Source organism: Asterias amurensis, chromosome 18, assembly GCF_032118995.1.
Source record: "Asterias amurensis chromosome 18, ASM3211899v1".
In the NCBI taxonomy this organism is placed as follows: Eukaryota; Metazoa; Echinodermata; class Asteroidea; order Forcipulatida; family Asteriidae; genus Asterias; species Asterias amurensis.
Genome location: NC_092665.1, coordinates 3416300 through 3432195, shown reverse-complemented (window position 1 = coordinate 3432195; position 15896 = coordinate 3416300). Strand labels below are relative to the sequence as shown.

General features: G+C 39.2%; 1 protein-coding gene across 1 annotated transcript; it reads left to right on the top strand.

The window, feature by feature from the left end:
- Positions 1-846: 846 nt before the first annotated feature.
- Positions 847-15074, top strand: LOC139950488 (H(+)/Cl(-) exchange transporter 6-like). Its single transcript, XM_071949188.1, has 21 exons — positions 847-1091; positions 1744-1806; positions 2276-2474; positions 3009-3115; positions 3243-3369; positions 3855-3981; positions 4655-4701; positions 4874-4959; positions 5837-5953; positions 6308-6477; positions 6578-6674; positions 7053-7200; positions 7546-7699; positions 7904-8072; positions 8862-8968; positions 9473-9668; positions 9810-9991; positions 10847-11009; positions 11430-11537; positions 12328-12453; positions 13131-15074. The coding sequence occupies exons 1-21, from the start codon at positions 999-1001 to the stop codon at positions 13212-13214; spliced, it is 2670 nt and encodes an 889-aa protein (XP_071805289.1). The 5' UTR covers positions 847-998; the 3' UTR covers positions 13215-15074.
- Positions 15075-15896: the final 822 nt, after the last annotated feature.

Here is a 15896-nt window from a genome sequence, read left to right as displayed (position 1 = left end):
TTGACAGGCGACAATCCAACCATGAATACTGTAGGTTTTCAGGTCAGGTATAACTTCGATGACAGATTTAGCTCAAATTTTCACAGGTTTGTTATTTTATGCATATGTTGAGATACACCAACTGTGAAGGCTAGTCTTTGGCAACTTCCAATAGTGTCCACTGCCTTTAATCGGTTTACAAGAGAAATAGAAGGAGTTTTCCATGGAAACCAATTCATTTCTAATGTGCAGAAAAAGAACAAAATAATTTCCCACTGCCATACAGTGCCTTTTCTGTCTGTCTATGAGTGATGTACACGTAGGCTAGTAGAATGCACCGTTCACGTACAAATGCCATCGATTTATTACAAAGTCACAGAATGAAGCATTTTGCTAAAAGGAAACACTATTGACAGGCGACAATCCAACCATGAATACTGTAGGTTTTCAGGTCAGGTATTTCCAGTGTCAATTTGTTAATAGTTGATTAATTGGCACTGACCTTTCGTTGATGCAAACTGCGCTTGTTACGACGGCCAATGTTAGCAAACCATACAATCGTTTGTTGTGACAAAATTCAACATTTCTGCCAAATAATTATTTAGCAGACGACCGAAAGTATAACATTTCCCTATCTGTATTTTGATTGGTCCGAGGTGATGGGCACCCAAATCACCTCAGACCAATCAAAACACAGATACGAAAGCTTACGTCACTGCACGTTAACCAATGAAATTATCGGTGACTATAACATTTTCCCTGCTTGTCCAAAAGAGGGCGTTTTCGGATTTATCGTCTGCAAAAGTTTGTCTGGTAACACACATCATCATACACCATCATTTGACAGTTTAGTTGGTATAACTAAAACTCAGAAAGGAAAACAAAAACTTTGTTCCGCCCGGTGAAATGTTGACAAAGATAACGACGTTTGAGATAAAACTCAACCTTTTGAAGTCGCAGTCATGAGTAGCAATCCTGAAGAAGTATTATCAAGGTAGTTTGTGTTGGTGTTGGTGAGAATGGAGGGAGTTTGCCGTGGGTGTTGCTCGCCGTGCTGTGGCGGCAGTTCACGGGGCAGAGTGGACAGTCTCAACCCGCCGAGTGAAGAGATGGTACAGTAAAGTTTTATGTGTTGTTTTTACGAACTCTAACTACTAGGCCTTGCACTGTTAAGTGGACAATTTAGGTTATAAATGTTCTACATACAAATACAATAACTAGCAGAGACTTTGTACTGCGTGAAAGTGCCCCGATTTAAGATAAATTTTTACTTCACATTCGTTATGATGTCCAGTTCTGTTTTTGTGCTGTGGCGCCGACTGAAAAAGGGGCAGCTTTTATTGATTTAAAAGAATTAGTATAGAGCCCCATTTACTTGGTCTGCTTTCACTTTTTTCAGCCTTACATTTGCCCTATACATTTTATGTTTAAAATGACTATTGAGTACCGAGCCCCAGTTACTGGGACTTGACCCACTAATTGGTAAAAAAAAATGTTGTCAATTTATTTGCACAAACTGCGCCCCAGTTACTGCTGGGTCTTTCAAGTTCTACATATATAAGTTAATGCAGTATAGAGAAAGCAGTGATGTTCTATGGCTTATTCTTGCATGAGTGCCACAGTGACACAGTGACAATGATTTTTTTTAATATAAACACAACCTCGTGTTCACAGTGAGGAGTAGCCTTTATTAAAATGTATACCTTGATATCCCAAAACGCAAACACAAAATCTTAAATGTGAAATTTTGTTTACACTTTTTAGGAGCCGCTTGTTGACGATTTAGGACATGGGAGCACCGAGTGGTTACCAAGGAAAGACTATGAGGTAATGCAATGCAATTTTCTCTGGTTGAATCAATACCAGTGAGAATGTGTGCCATCTACAGGCAGTGTATAGACCGTGTACCTTCTGGGCTGGCGCACAAGTCATGTATAAAAAAAAATAACAGATGTGACGTTTTTATACACATGCTATTTTTCTTCACTTGGCAAAGCTTTAAAATTTCTCAAAAATACTAGAACCAACTTCATACTACCCTAAGTGTGTATACACAAAACAAACGGGTAATTTTGCAGAGATTTCAGAAGATTATAGATTTCACTTCCTGATTGCATATTCTGATACGAACGCCAGCTCACTTACCGCATTGGACACTCCTTAATGCTCACCTGTTCCACTGCCAGCAGGCTTACTAAACTGTTCAACCCTGATGCCTCAGCACCTGAGAGCAAAATTTTGGCGCTCTATAAAGGACATTTGATTGATTGATTGATTGATTGTTATTTCCCGTTAGAGTCTTGACTATGACATCTGTCATAATGCTCCATATCAAGATATGGTGGAGGGAAGAGAGTCCTGGGGCAGCCGCCATATTGGATTGATACGTTGGATTGTAACGGGACTTATCGGCGTTAGCACTGGACTGGTTGCAGTTTTTATTGATTTTTTTGTCAAAAAGCTGAATGAACTGAAGTACGACACCGTTCAAGATTGTATCCTTACAACAAACAACAGCTTTTTACAGGAATTGATCAAAAGTTTAGAATTAGAGATTGTAAGATTCTGCTAGTCGCCGAAACGTCACACCATTAACTATTTTTATTGAAAAAAATAGTTAATGGCCCGACGTTTCAACACTAGCAGAAACTTTCTTGAAGCCTTCGAAAAAGCAGATTGACTCCTTCAAGAGATATCATTTACTACAAAAGTTGTACCAGTAGTAATTCTCAAATCCCCCAGAGAAATATTTCCCTCTGAAATAATGTCGAAGTTTTGTTATAAACGTGCCCCAAAAGGTGCCCTGAAATAAAAAATGGGAGGTGTTTCACTCAAACTGGATATTATCAAACTGTTTGAAAATGTCACGGTTTGGTTGAGTGGTATACTTTGGATTAAACAAGACCTCAGGAAATCTTTTCGACTCCCATAACAAACAATGAGAGTTGACAGCCTGTGTAATTTTTTGTTTGCATGTTTACATTACTTTGAGAAATGTGACCTTTAACCCTTGACCCCTGTGACCTCAGCTATTCTAACATGCAGCAAAGATGGCTGCCTCGTTCTGTCTCTTCTAATCTTGTTGGGATTTAGTGCTGGCTTTGTGCTGATTGCAAGTGTACTTGTTGCATTTGAGGTAAAACTGTTTCCTAAACTTGTTTTGAATTTCTTAAGGTTGTATAGTAATGTTGGTGTAATCCCTTCCACCAATCAAATGACAAGAATTTGTGTATGGTATATGAATGAATTACCTTGTTTTGTAGCCTATTGCAGGAGGATCAGGAATACCGGAAATAAAGTGCTACCTGAATGGCATAAAGGTACCACACGTTGTGAGACTCAAGACACTAGTAGCCAAAGCTGTTGGGGTGCTATTTAGCGTCGCTGGTGGTAAGTCTAAAAACCTTGTTGAAGATTGTATCAAAGACCATTTTCTTGTAAAAAACTGCTGGCAAAAAAACCATGGAACTTCTCTGAAGAGCGCTTATTGGCCCAAGTTCTAAAACTTTTAAGTTCTAGGACTCCAAAGTGCTGTACCCCTAAAGTAAAAGTCCCACAAGTTCTTGAGTCCCAAGCGTTAAACTTTAACTTCAAAGTGCTAAAAATCACAAATTCTTAAACTCCAGGTTCTAAAACTGGCAAGTTCTAGAACCACAAGTTCTAAAAATCACAAATTCTAGAACACCCAAGTACTGAAATTTAAGTTCTAGAGCCCTTAGTTTTAAACATCAAAAGTTCTATAAAAAACCTACATGACAAAAGTAACCAATAAATTCAAAGTATGTGTTGGGTGTTTTTCTTTGGGACACACTTGTTATTGAGAACTTTCTGAGTGCTTAAATTCGTAGACATATTTATCAATTATTTTATTTTAGGGTTATTTGTCGGCAAGGAAGGGCCCATGATCCACAGCGGTGCAATAGTTGGTGCTGGCATACCCCAATTCCAGAGTATTACATTCAGTAAACTCAACTTCAAGTTTCCATATTTCAGGACAGATAGGTAGGTGATGTGTGGTGGATATTCAGATTGACCCAATATACCTGAGGTATTAACGGTTGTGCCATTTTGAAGTTTGGTTTCCCTATGTGTCAAGAGTTGCGACATACAGGGACCAGGTTAGCTCGGCGGTGAATTCTTTCCCTGCCTTTCACCTCTGTGGACCCCGGTTCGAATCCTACTTCAGACCAAAGCCTTACATGTTGATCAGGTTTTCAGTGTCTATCAGATTGCATGGGTTTCCCCCATTTTGGCTTTTCCTCCCACATATCTTTCTGACTCTCAAAATAGCAGACTATGGGCTAGTAGACAATTAATGTAATTTTTTAGGTTTTAACCCTTTTGCCTTCAACAGTCCTTAACTGCTCCGCCTACTTCTCTTCAAACCACCTGAGAAATTTTGCAAGTTGGAAACTCAAGATTCCCCAAAATATTCCAAGATATGTGAAAACTAATAATTGTCTATAGTCAAAGAAGTGCCATTTAACCCCAAGTTCACTTGATGACCTTTGCTGCCGAAGCCAGTGATAAGCTTTTGGTCAAGAGTACCAGCTAGGTTAATTGGAGAGTTTTCTCAAAATGGTCATTGTGTGAACTTTGGCAAGTGTCTCCGATGCTGTTTTGTTCATGTTGCAGTGTGTTTGTCTGATTGATTTTTTATATATTTTGATTCCAGGGATAAACGTGACTTTGTCTCTGGTGGAGCTGCAGCAGGTGTGGCAGGTAAATACTCAGTTATGTGCAATAATAGTTGGATGGTTGGGGTTCGATCAGGGGGACTACTAACCCTTCTCAACCCCCCCCCCCCCCCCCCCCACTGTGCAAAAGTCAGATTGCCAAAAAATGAACTCTTCACTAATTAATTCCATACTTGGATTGAACATTCTGTACTCAGCTGCATTTGGTGCTCCAATTGGAGGTGTTCTCTTCAGCTTAGAGGAAGGTTCATCATTCTGGAACCAGGCACTCACATGGAGGACGGTAAGTTCATCTTCACCATCACAGGCTAGGGTTGTGCATTTTGTTTTTTAAAATATTATTTCATATTATATAGTTTTCTTTGTCGGGGCACGTTACCACCTACTCCTGGGCCGAAACAGGCTTATCCCCTTCACAGTCGGTAAGGATACATGGGTATCATCCACTAGGAGCCTGGCTAGTAGAGCAGAATGCACTACCCTTCCGTTTGATTTATAAGTGCCTTGCTCAAAGGAACAAGTGTCAAGATTGAGTATCAAACCCACACTCTGCTGCTGACAACACCAGGGCCCAAGTCTGGTCAACTAGACCCGCTGTTTATTTTCCTAAACAGTTACGAAACTTGTGACTTCAGGTTTGCTGTTTAACCAATTCCATTTCTATTGATGTTTCAGTTTGTCTACGCTTTAAAGGCGGTGGACACTATTGGTAATTACTCAAAATATTTATTAGCATAAAACCTTACTTGACGAGTAATGGGGAGAGGTTGATAGTACAAAACATTGTGAGAAACGGCTCTCTCTGAAGTGGAGTAGTTTTCGAGCAAGAAGTAATTTTCCACGAATTTGATTTTGAGACCTCAGATTTAGAATTTGAGGTCGCGAAATCAAGCATCTCAAAGCACACAACCTCGTGTGACAAGGGTGTTTTTTTCTTTCACTATTATCTCTCAACTTCGATGATGACTGGTTGAGCTCAAATTTTCACAGGTTGGTTATTTTATGCATATGTTGAGATACACCAAGTGAGTCAATTATGCATAGCCTCCATTGTCTTTAATGCCATATCACTATTTCACTATTTTGGCCTGGAAACGTCGTAGAGACTAGTTCATTGCAGTTGCACACTAGATGTTTGTTGTTTGTGTTTAATTGTTCAGTTTTTCTGTGCAATGTGTGCCACCTTCACGTTGAATTTTATGCTATCTGGATTGGACTACCAGCAATGGGGAGCTCTGGACCAGACTGGCCTCATTGACTTTGGACTCTTTGACAGGGTGAGTAATAACATAGGAAGGCTTTGTAAGGCTAGTAATTTTGTCTGCCTAGCAAATACATGCAATTTTGGCTGGTTTGCGGTTTCTGTTGGGTAAGATTCCATAAAGCTGCTTAAGCACAACAAAGGAGCTCAGCACAGCAAAGTTGTGCTTACCAGAACAATTTTACCAGACAAACTACCATGTCACACGTACAGTTTCTGACTGGTATCCTGTACACTACTGCTAAGCAGAAAATTATTAAGCAATATTTTTGCAGCTCTTTAAAATTGGGCACTGGTATAAATATCAGATTATTTTACTTATGTTTCTAGAGGAATTTCTTGTATACTTTTGGGTTTTTATTTGAACTAGTGCGACGCTGATGATAAAGGGAGCTGCAATCTCTGGACTGCGCTTGATCTGCTTGTCTTCATCATCATGGGATTTTTCGGTGGCCTCTTGGGGGCGCTCTTCAACTACCTGAACACTAAGCTGACGATCTATCGAATGAAACATCTCGGTGCAAGTAAAAAGTTTAAAAGGTGAAGAATTGGTAAAATTTTAAAAAGTTTATTAATATAATCAAGTTTATATGATGATTTTAGGATTCTAAATGGCTGTTAAATTTATTTAATTTTGTAGGGTTTTAGAAGCAATTCTCATCGTCATGGTAACAGCATCGGTTGCGTTCATTGCTGCCATGACTCTTGGACAGTGTAAGAAAATCCCAGCAAACAATGTAAGTTGAGAATTCACATTTTTTTATTTGAAAGGAAAAGACACTGGTATTTCTGTCCACTTTTATAAGAACTCTGTATTCACTTAAAAATGAGTGCATCACACAACTGAATTTATTATTAATATTTTATGACACGCCAGCAGCACAAATGGGACCAATAATGGGATAAGTTGAGAAGAAAATGTTCAGTTTTAGATGTGGGAGGAAAACCCCAAAGGGGGAACCCTCACGCCATATGACAGGGACTGAAGACCCAATCCACAAGGCTCCGGTCAGAGATGGGATTTAAAGAGGTGAAAGACATAGAAAGAAGCCGCTGACCAAACCATTGAGCTAATTCTAGTCTCTTTAATGTTTCTTTTTCGGTTGTCTTTTAAGGGAACTACAGACGCCATTTTTCTAACAGCCGCTCAAGGAAACGGAACAGAGCGGACGTTCTTTTGCCCAGATGGATACTATAACGACATGGCAACGCTATTCTTCAACTCACAAGAAGTTGCTATTAAAGAACTCTTCCATGAAGCAGGTAGGAAACGTTTTATCCAGGATGGGAAAATGAGATTTGATTTTCCCCAGAGTACAAAAGAACGCAGGGTATGGAAACAGTTAAATAGCTGTGCAGAGATTGACCATTACAGGGAAGCGGCTAAACAACACAACCTTTTCATTTATCAACTCTCACCTGTTATTTCCATGTTATTCCTTTTCCAAACAATTTAATTTTGTTGTAATCTCACAAGGGTCAGCTTTACAAAATCAGCATTACAGGAAGAGGCTAAAATAACACAACCTTTTTCGTCTGGCAACTCTCACCTGTTATTTCCATGTAATTCCTGTTTCACACGGTTTGACTTTTGTTCTCATCTTACAGGGAGGTTTAGCTTGCAATCTCTTGGGATTTTCTTTGGATTATTCTTCCTGCTAGCATGCTGGACGTACGGTGCTATGGTACCTAGTGGTCTGTTTGTACCCTGTTTACTGTGTGGAGCAGCGTATGGTAGAATTGTCGGCAGTGTCTTAAATCAGTAAGTGTGTCTCTGCTACATCTATGAACCCTTTGACTATGGGGAGGGTAGAGTGATTTAGGACAGTTTGAATGTTGTTTATAGTGTCTGAAACCAGTCAAATGTGGTCTATTCTTGTTGGAGTTTTTAATTGGTCTCAAACTTTTGACTATACTGGCGATCAATCCCTAACAGCAACATCACTTGTCTCAATGTCTTTGTTAGATACACAGGTTACGCAGCGATCAGCAACATCTACTCTGGTACCTTTGCGTTGATCGGAGCGGCATCATTCCTCGGTGGAGTGGTCCGGATGACCATCAGCCTGACCGTCATACTAATCGAATCGACCAATGAGATTAGCTACGGACTACCCATCATGGTCACACTCATGGTAAGCTTGAATTCATCCAATCAAATCACAGCATCACTTTTGAATCTCATGAAGTAGATCATCCTGTTTGGAAAATATCAGTGCCCATCTAATTATCTCAGAGCCCAATTTCATAAAGCTGCTTAAGCGTAGAATTATGCTTAGCAACTTTCTGTTAAGAAAAAAAAAGCAGGATACTAGTTACAGATTGTACACTTGACATGGTATTTTGGCTGGTAACTTTATTCTGGTAAGCACGATTTTGTTTTGTTTAGCTAGTTTTTAAGCTTAAGCAGGTCTATGAAATTTGGCCCTGGTACTTCTTGGCACCTTCTTTGCTTGGCTCGTCATAATGAAGCTGGCCAGCACCCTGATCTCACATTCTGACGTTGCTGATCAGCAGAAAGTTGGTTCGAGTCCCAGTCTCGAGCGGCGGTTACAGGTTGAATGGCTTCTAACATGCACCCCCAAATAAAGATGTCGACAAAATAGGGAGACCGCAAACATTAGGGCTAGATAGCACAGTTGGTAGAGCACCGGGAAACAGACCAGATGCAAATTCCGCTTTTAACCAGTCATCTTGTCTTTGTTACCCCAAATTTTTATTATCACCACACATGGAGTTATACACTCAAACCCAGTTACTGCACTCGCATGCCTTCTCTCCATATCATGTCTATGGAGAGCTCGCGTTCAGTGCATGGAACTGGTTGAGAGTTCATAATTCCATGGACAGCAACTGGCCAGCTTTGATCATGACGACAGAGCCCCTTAAATAACCAACAGTTGTCCTGGTATTTTATTGTTCAGGTTGCCAAATGGTCTGGTGATTTATTCAACAATGGTCTTTATGACATTCATGTTGAATTGAAAGCAGTCCCATTGCTGGGATGGGAACCTCTCAAGAAAACAGAAAGGTAGGAATCCGTCAACCCAATTGGTACTCTGTAATTAGAGGTAGGGTGCAAGATTTTGGTTTCTGTTTTATTTATAGGCCAAATTATCAATAAAGATACAATAAAAGTCACCTTTGAAAAGTTCAGATGAATGTAGTGTCTACTTGTTGAGAAAACACAAAATGTCACAGTTAACCATCTACGCTTTAGAGAGGTTCATGCACAAGCGGGTACCAACCACATCTCTGGCTGCACCATTCACAAACTTACACTGCAGAAATTTGAATCTCAAAAAGTCATTCACATCTTAAAGCTTCAGTTAATCAAACACTGCCCGAAAGAGATTTATACATGGTGCGACTGGCTGAAGCTGCAGTTAGTAGATTTGTATGTATATTTAGGATGTTGACATCTTGAATGTCGAGGTTTTATTTGTGTCTGACACATCTTTCCAAAGTGCAACAGGTGTATTTTCTATTTACTAAATTCCATACTGTATTTCCACTCTCGACTATCTTTGTGTAGATTACGAGCTCATCAGATCATGGAGACCCATCTAACCTACATCTACCCTCACACCCGAGCCAGATCAGTCATCAGTATCCTTCGAACCACCAAACATCACGCTTACCCCGTAGTAACAGAAAACATTCCACCAAGAGGACCATCAGCCCAAGACGGAGCCGACGCTAACATTGTCAGCAGAAATATGATTTATAAGGTCAGTTTTTGGTTTGCGATTTGCAGTTTGCCAAAGACAGGGAAAGAAACCACTGAGCCAACCCCATGTGTAAATGTTTTACACCTTGCAAAAGCTTTGATCCTTTAATTTGAAGGAAAAAAAACCTTTATTTTATTTTAGAGAAACAGTACCTTATCTCGATGTGACGAACAAAGGCAAAGAGCATCCTCGATACGCTCAGTAGAGTTGCACCGAGTCAACCAGTTGAATCGTGTAGCTTCAGGAAGTCCACACAGTCTATCCCACAGTCTTCAGGATGGCGGGACGGAGACGCCAGAGGACTGGGATCGAATCTCTCTCAGGTGATGACCAATTAAATCTACACCCCAACGAAATACCAACAAAAGACAACCAAAATGTTTCTGAAAAAGTTTGTACCAATACAAAAAATTCATGAAAGTTTATTTCACTAGCTTCTTGAAAATTATGCAGCCAAAATAAGTGGGTTCCAAGGATTTAAGAATGACACAGTTTATGACAACTATCCTAAATAACGAAATAGAGAGTAAAGAAATGCAAGGATTTGGCATGGCAAAATTTGAAAGATGCTTCAAAGTAATGCTATTTTGAGCTGATTACTTCCCTGGTCATTAAGCCAATGACATTCCCTTAATCTTTCTCAGCTCCCCCGGTAGTCACACAGCCTCGGGCGGATGTGGCCTTTTCAAGCACAATATCAACCTCTACCCTCGTATAGGTACCCATTAATACCCCTGGGTGAAGAGAAGCATTTATAAAAAAGCATCTTGCTCAAGGACACAAGTGTTATGGCCATGATTCAAACCTGTACTTTGATGGTTTGACTACCAGAACTTGAATCTGACGTTCTAAACCACTCGGCCGTGACATCCTACAGTAGGGGTTTACCCCAGTGTTACTGGTTTGATTGGCTGCATATTGTGCCACAGCACCTTTTAAACCATTTACATGGTGCTATGTAAAAGGAGTAGACCTCTCTATTCAAATGTAGTCGAACATCCTCACCTTGCAGGAAAAATACTGAATGTTAAAGCGTATTGAGCGTCACAGAGTGACGGTTATGAGCACTATACCCCGCCGCTATGTAAAAGAAACCACTTTTTTATTTGTTATTATTATTAGAATTAAGACAGTTTTGAAATAATGATTAGCATTTATTATTTTTACTTTATCATCAGAACCAATCCTAGTGCCTACCCCGGCTGGATATCGGACATGGACAGCTTAGACAGAAACAACGAGCTAAATGAATATCGACCTTTGACCTTTCATGGGGTCATACTGCGGAGTCATCTAGTGATGTTATTGAAGAAAAATATCTGCTACCCTGAAGATACATCGGTTAGTTGCAAAACATTCTAAACATTAAGGGGGATGTCTGCACTGATCGACGTTATCATGAGCGCAAAACTATGAAATAAAAATGTTGATTTTGTCAATTTGCATCATGGCAATAATTGAGGGCTCCTGTGCATGAATAGACAGCAGAACTACACTTGAAATCAAGGCATTACAAGCTAATAGCTGTAATTCGGTGCTTATAGGGGCTACACTATAGGCAGGGTTGGGGGAAGTGGGCCTTAAAAAAAAACGCTCAGGGAAAAGTATTACATTTTGCACACTTAACCAACCGAAACGACCTGTGGTATAAATGCAAAAAAATGTTTAATGGATTTGCGTTTCAACCCTAGCAGAGTCTTTTTGAAAGACTTAAATAGGAAATTGTCCAGTAACCAGAATGAAATTTGTTATTATCTGCAGAGTACAGCCCAGACCGAACTGTCCTACAGTGAGCTGACTGAAGACTATCCCAGATATCCAGATATTTATGACATTGATGTTGATGCTGTTAATCTCAATATGATTATGGTGAGTGGCAGACCCATCCTATGCTGTATTTTCAGCTTAAAGGTTAAAAAAAAATGTATTTTTTTTATATTATGATTTTCGGGGTTGGACAAAGAATTGACTAGAGTGGGATTGGAACCAACGACCTCCGGATTAATGTGCCGCCTCTACCAACTGAGCTATCTAGTCCTATGTTGGCGGTGTCCCTATTTTTTTTTTTTTTTGTTGAAGTCTTGTCAGCCATTGGTACCCTATCAAGCACTTCCATCGCCTGCTGCCATTTCGCTACAGCATCACTGGTTCCCTTCTGCGCTATTACACCCTTTTGAAAATTTACATAAAATTTGCCTAGCATCACAAAGCCAGACGGCAACTTTAAGGTGAGAGCTACACTTAACTGATTTGGGCTGTAGACCCAAATCAACTGTCAGCAGGGACATGTTGCCACCTACTCCTGGGGCTGAAACAAGGTTACCCCCCTTCACAGTCTGTAAGGGTGTATGCATGGGGAGCCTGGCTGGTAGAGCAGAATGCACTACCTTCCCAACTTTTTATGAAGCATTCATTGTTAAGTGCCTTGCTCAAGTGCCTTGCTCACAGCACATAGGTGCCATGACTAGAACTCTACTGCTGATGTCATTGATGGATGCAAAAATTCTACTTAGAACGAACTTCTGTGATATTATAACTGAGGTATGAGAGGACAATTATTCTTCATTGGTCTTTACTCAACCCAACTTTCAAACCAAGAGAGTTTTGAATTCTTGTTTCATATTTTCAAAACCGGTTTTTGATTGTTGATCTTTTTCAGGACGTGACGAAATACATGAACCCCTGCCCTAATACAGTCTCACCTGAAACGCCGGTCTCCAAAGTGTTTAATATCTTTCGTACTATGGGCCTACGACACCTCATGGTTACCAACAGCAGTGGAGAGGTAGGTGTAACAAAGAAACAATTTTCATTCTATCTGGAATTTGGTGCTCATAGTGTGGCACGGTGTATCCCCTACTGCCCTTGTCCTCAGGAATTCTTAAGATGTTTTTTGTATTTTGTTTTGTCGTGGGGTAGGGGGGTTCTTCTGTGCAAGAGAAAAAGAGTGCGTTAAAGTATGGGACACTGGGGTGGGGGGGGGGCACCCCCTGCCACATATTGGGCATGGTATAAATTCAAATGTTTGTTTTGATTCTTGTCATTTTGATGGGAGGATAGAAGGTCACATGGAAATCATTTATCAAACCATTAAGTGACCTAACTCAGAATAGACCTTAGTACTATTCCAGCCCCTTTAGTGTAGACAGCAACCCATTTAGATTTCAGATTCAAAGTTGACCCTTTGTTGTTTGGCTCATCCAAAAAATACCTTTTTTGGTTGGTCGACTTCTATATCTCATCAATGACATAATTGGTACGAATGCTAAACTTGTACAAGATCATATTTATGAGATATAAGTCATAATTGTTACTTTTTCTGGAGGACCTCTTTAACGCTTCCCGTTCAATGTACCAAATTGTCCACCGAAAATGTGACAATTTCAAAGTTATCAAAAACATATTTCTATGTTATACATGTACATGTATATACATTTTTTTGAATTCCTTTCAATGTTACAGATCCTTGGGATTATTACAAGACACAATCTAACCGATGAATTTCTTGAGGAGAAGCTTGAGATGTACGGCTATAATGAGCATTGACAGTAAGAACAGCAATAATCCATCTCAATTATTTGTAAGAACATTCTACCGCACCAATCTCAAGTTCTGAAGGCTGGGCCATCATGGTGTGGGTTTGAATCCTGGTTCTGACGCTTGTGTCCTTTGGCAAGACACTAATCTAAAACTTTCTAGAGCATCAATCTTAAGTTCTGGTGGCTGAGTCATCAGGGTGGGTTCGAATCCTGGTTCTGACACTTGTGTCTTTTGGCAAGACACTAATCTAAAACTTTCTAGAGCATCAATCTTAAGTTCTGGTGGCTGAGTCATCAGGGTGGATTCGAATCTTGGTCATAACATATTTGTTCTTTGGCAAGACACTAATCTAAAACATTCAAGAGCAAGAACTGTCTCATTTCCAAGAAGTATTATGTGTACAGACTGGGGCCCAGTTTCATAGAGCTGCTTAAGCTAAAAAAAACTAGCTAAGCACAACAAAATTATGCTTACCAGAATTAGGTTATCAGCCAAGATAGCATGTCACATGTACAATCTTTGACAAGTATCCTGCTTACTTTTACTAAACAGAAGATATGTAAGCACGATTTTCTGCTTATAAGCGGCTCTACGAAACTGGACCCTGATTTTCACAAAGGCCATTGCCTCCCAGGCCCTGATATGTAAACTGACCACTATGTGTAATGGTCGGTAAACACAGCGGTGGAAAGCATTTTTGACCTCCAAAAGGTCTTGTCATTGTCTTGTCATTATTTGACAATGGTTTGTGATTTGTCCGCTATTTAGTTTAATTTTCAACAATCTTGCTGCTGAAGTGGTTGTCATTTAAATGACAATGTTGTACATAGTTTGTAATTCAACTCAATTTAATGAAGTACTAATAAACGCCCATGTAAAGCTTTCACAATTTTGTATAAAATAGAAAGGAAAAGTAAAGTATTCAGTAAGTCATTGCATCAGTGCATCAACAATAAAAAAGTTGGGAAAAAATGTATTACCGATGGTAAAGATAAAGTTTTCCAAGCACTCCTCTACATTCCATTATTCCAATTTGTTATTGAAAGTACTAAATAAACTTGAATTGTCAAAATAACAAATAGCTGTTTTTTCACAACAATTCCGATATTTGACATGCTAAACATTTTATTTCGCCAAAAGTACAACAAAATGTGCTAATTTCTTACCAAAGCTTATCTCATTTTTGCTTTTATACATAACCATTTTTATAGCAAAATGTATAGTTTTATAGAAATTTATTGAGAAAGTATATGTTTTGATTGGTTTAACTTTAACTGAGAAAACAACTTATAAAGTTGTAAATTTGCTTTATTTAGGAGAAGTGTGTAGTAATCGTCTTGATATAACAGGTTATTAAAACCAAGGTTTAATGTCACAAGGTTGAATTTTCTAGAAATGTATCAACAATTTTATAACTGAACAGTTTATAAACAATTTCATATTGATTGAGTATCTTTGCATTTTTTTCACAAGGCTACAGATTATTATTTTTCTTACAATGTTTTTTATAATAAGGAAAGCTCCCATAAAGTTTCTTAACTAATCATGAGAAGCAGTGTGCTATAATTTTTATATTTTTGTTAAAAAATTATGTTTAAAAATATGCTCAAAGACCTTAGAAATAAAATCAACAGTTTTAGGGGAATATTTTTTGGGGAATATTTTTTTTCTGGATGGGTTAAAAAGAGTAAGTAAAACTAATGTGTAACTTTTATGCATTGACAGTAGTATTTGAAAGCTGGGTGCGAAGCATGAGGGCAGTCAGTGATTAGGAATAAACGCTAAAAGATAATGCCAGAAACAATTTGTTAATTCAATAAGGAAAATTGAATAAGAAAGATAGAGTAATAAATGTCTCATCATAAAGGCGAAATTGATAAACATTGGTTGATTGTTTGTTTATATTTTGTTTAGTAGGTAGATTGCCAATATAGGCACAAACTTCCTCGTTACCCCCCCCCCCCCCTTATACCGACATACCAGCACTGCCTACCCCCCCCCATACAATTACCACTGCCCACACCGCCCCTCCACCCATCAAGAAGTACCAATTCTCAGGGCATCATACTTAACATTCCATTTTGGAATAACCCCCATCCCGCTAGGGCCGATTTTGTTGATCTGCTTACCGTGAAGCGATGTGCTTACTAGCAGTATGCCATTGGCAGACTGACTCAAGTCCAATGTTTAATTCCCATCATGTATCACCCTATAACATTTTAAGTTAACTATTTTTAACATTAGACTTGAGTCAAGTCTGCTAATGGCAAAGAGTTTGTGCTTTGCAGGGCTTGGTAAGCACAAAAATTCGCGGTAAGCAGAGCTACGCAAGTAAAAATGTGGGGCAATGATCGATATACAATAAAGACAGGGAATTGGGGGAAACATTGTGTGAGTGACACTGACATATCACTTTTAAAAAACAAAAATGAAAATCACACCAAAAACACTGAGTTTCCATAGCAAAGGAAGAGTTTCTGGCCGCGGAGTGCGGACAGTACAGATCAATTAAAATCTATAAGAACTTGTTTATCTTCATAAATATTGAGACAACTTATGATAAAGAAAGATGTTCGTAGTTTGTTCTGATCCAAATTCCTTTCTAACGATGCCCCGCCCCCGTCCCAGCACCCCACCCCCCCCCCCCCCCCCCCCCCGTCATCAAACAATCGCGCACATGAATAATTA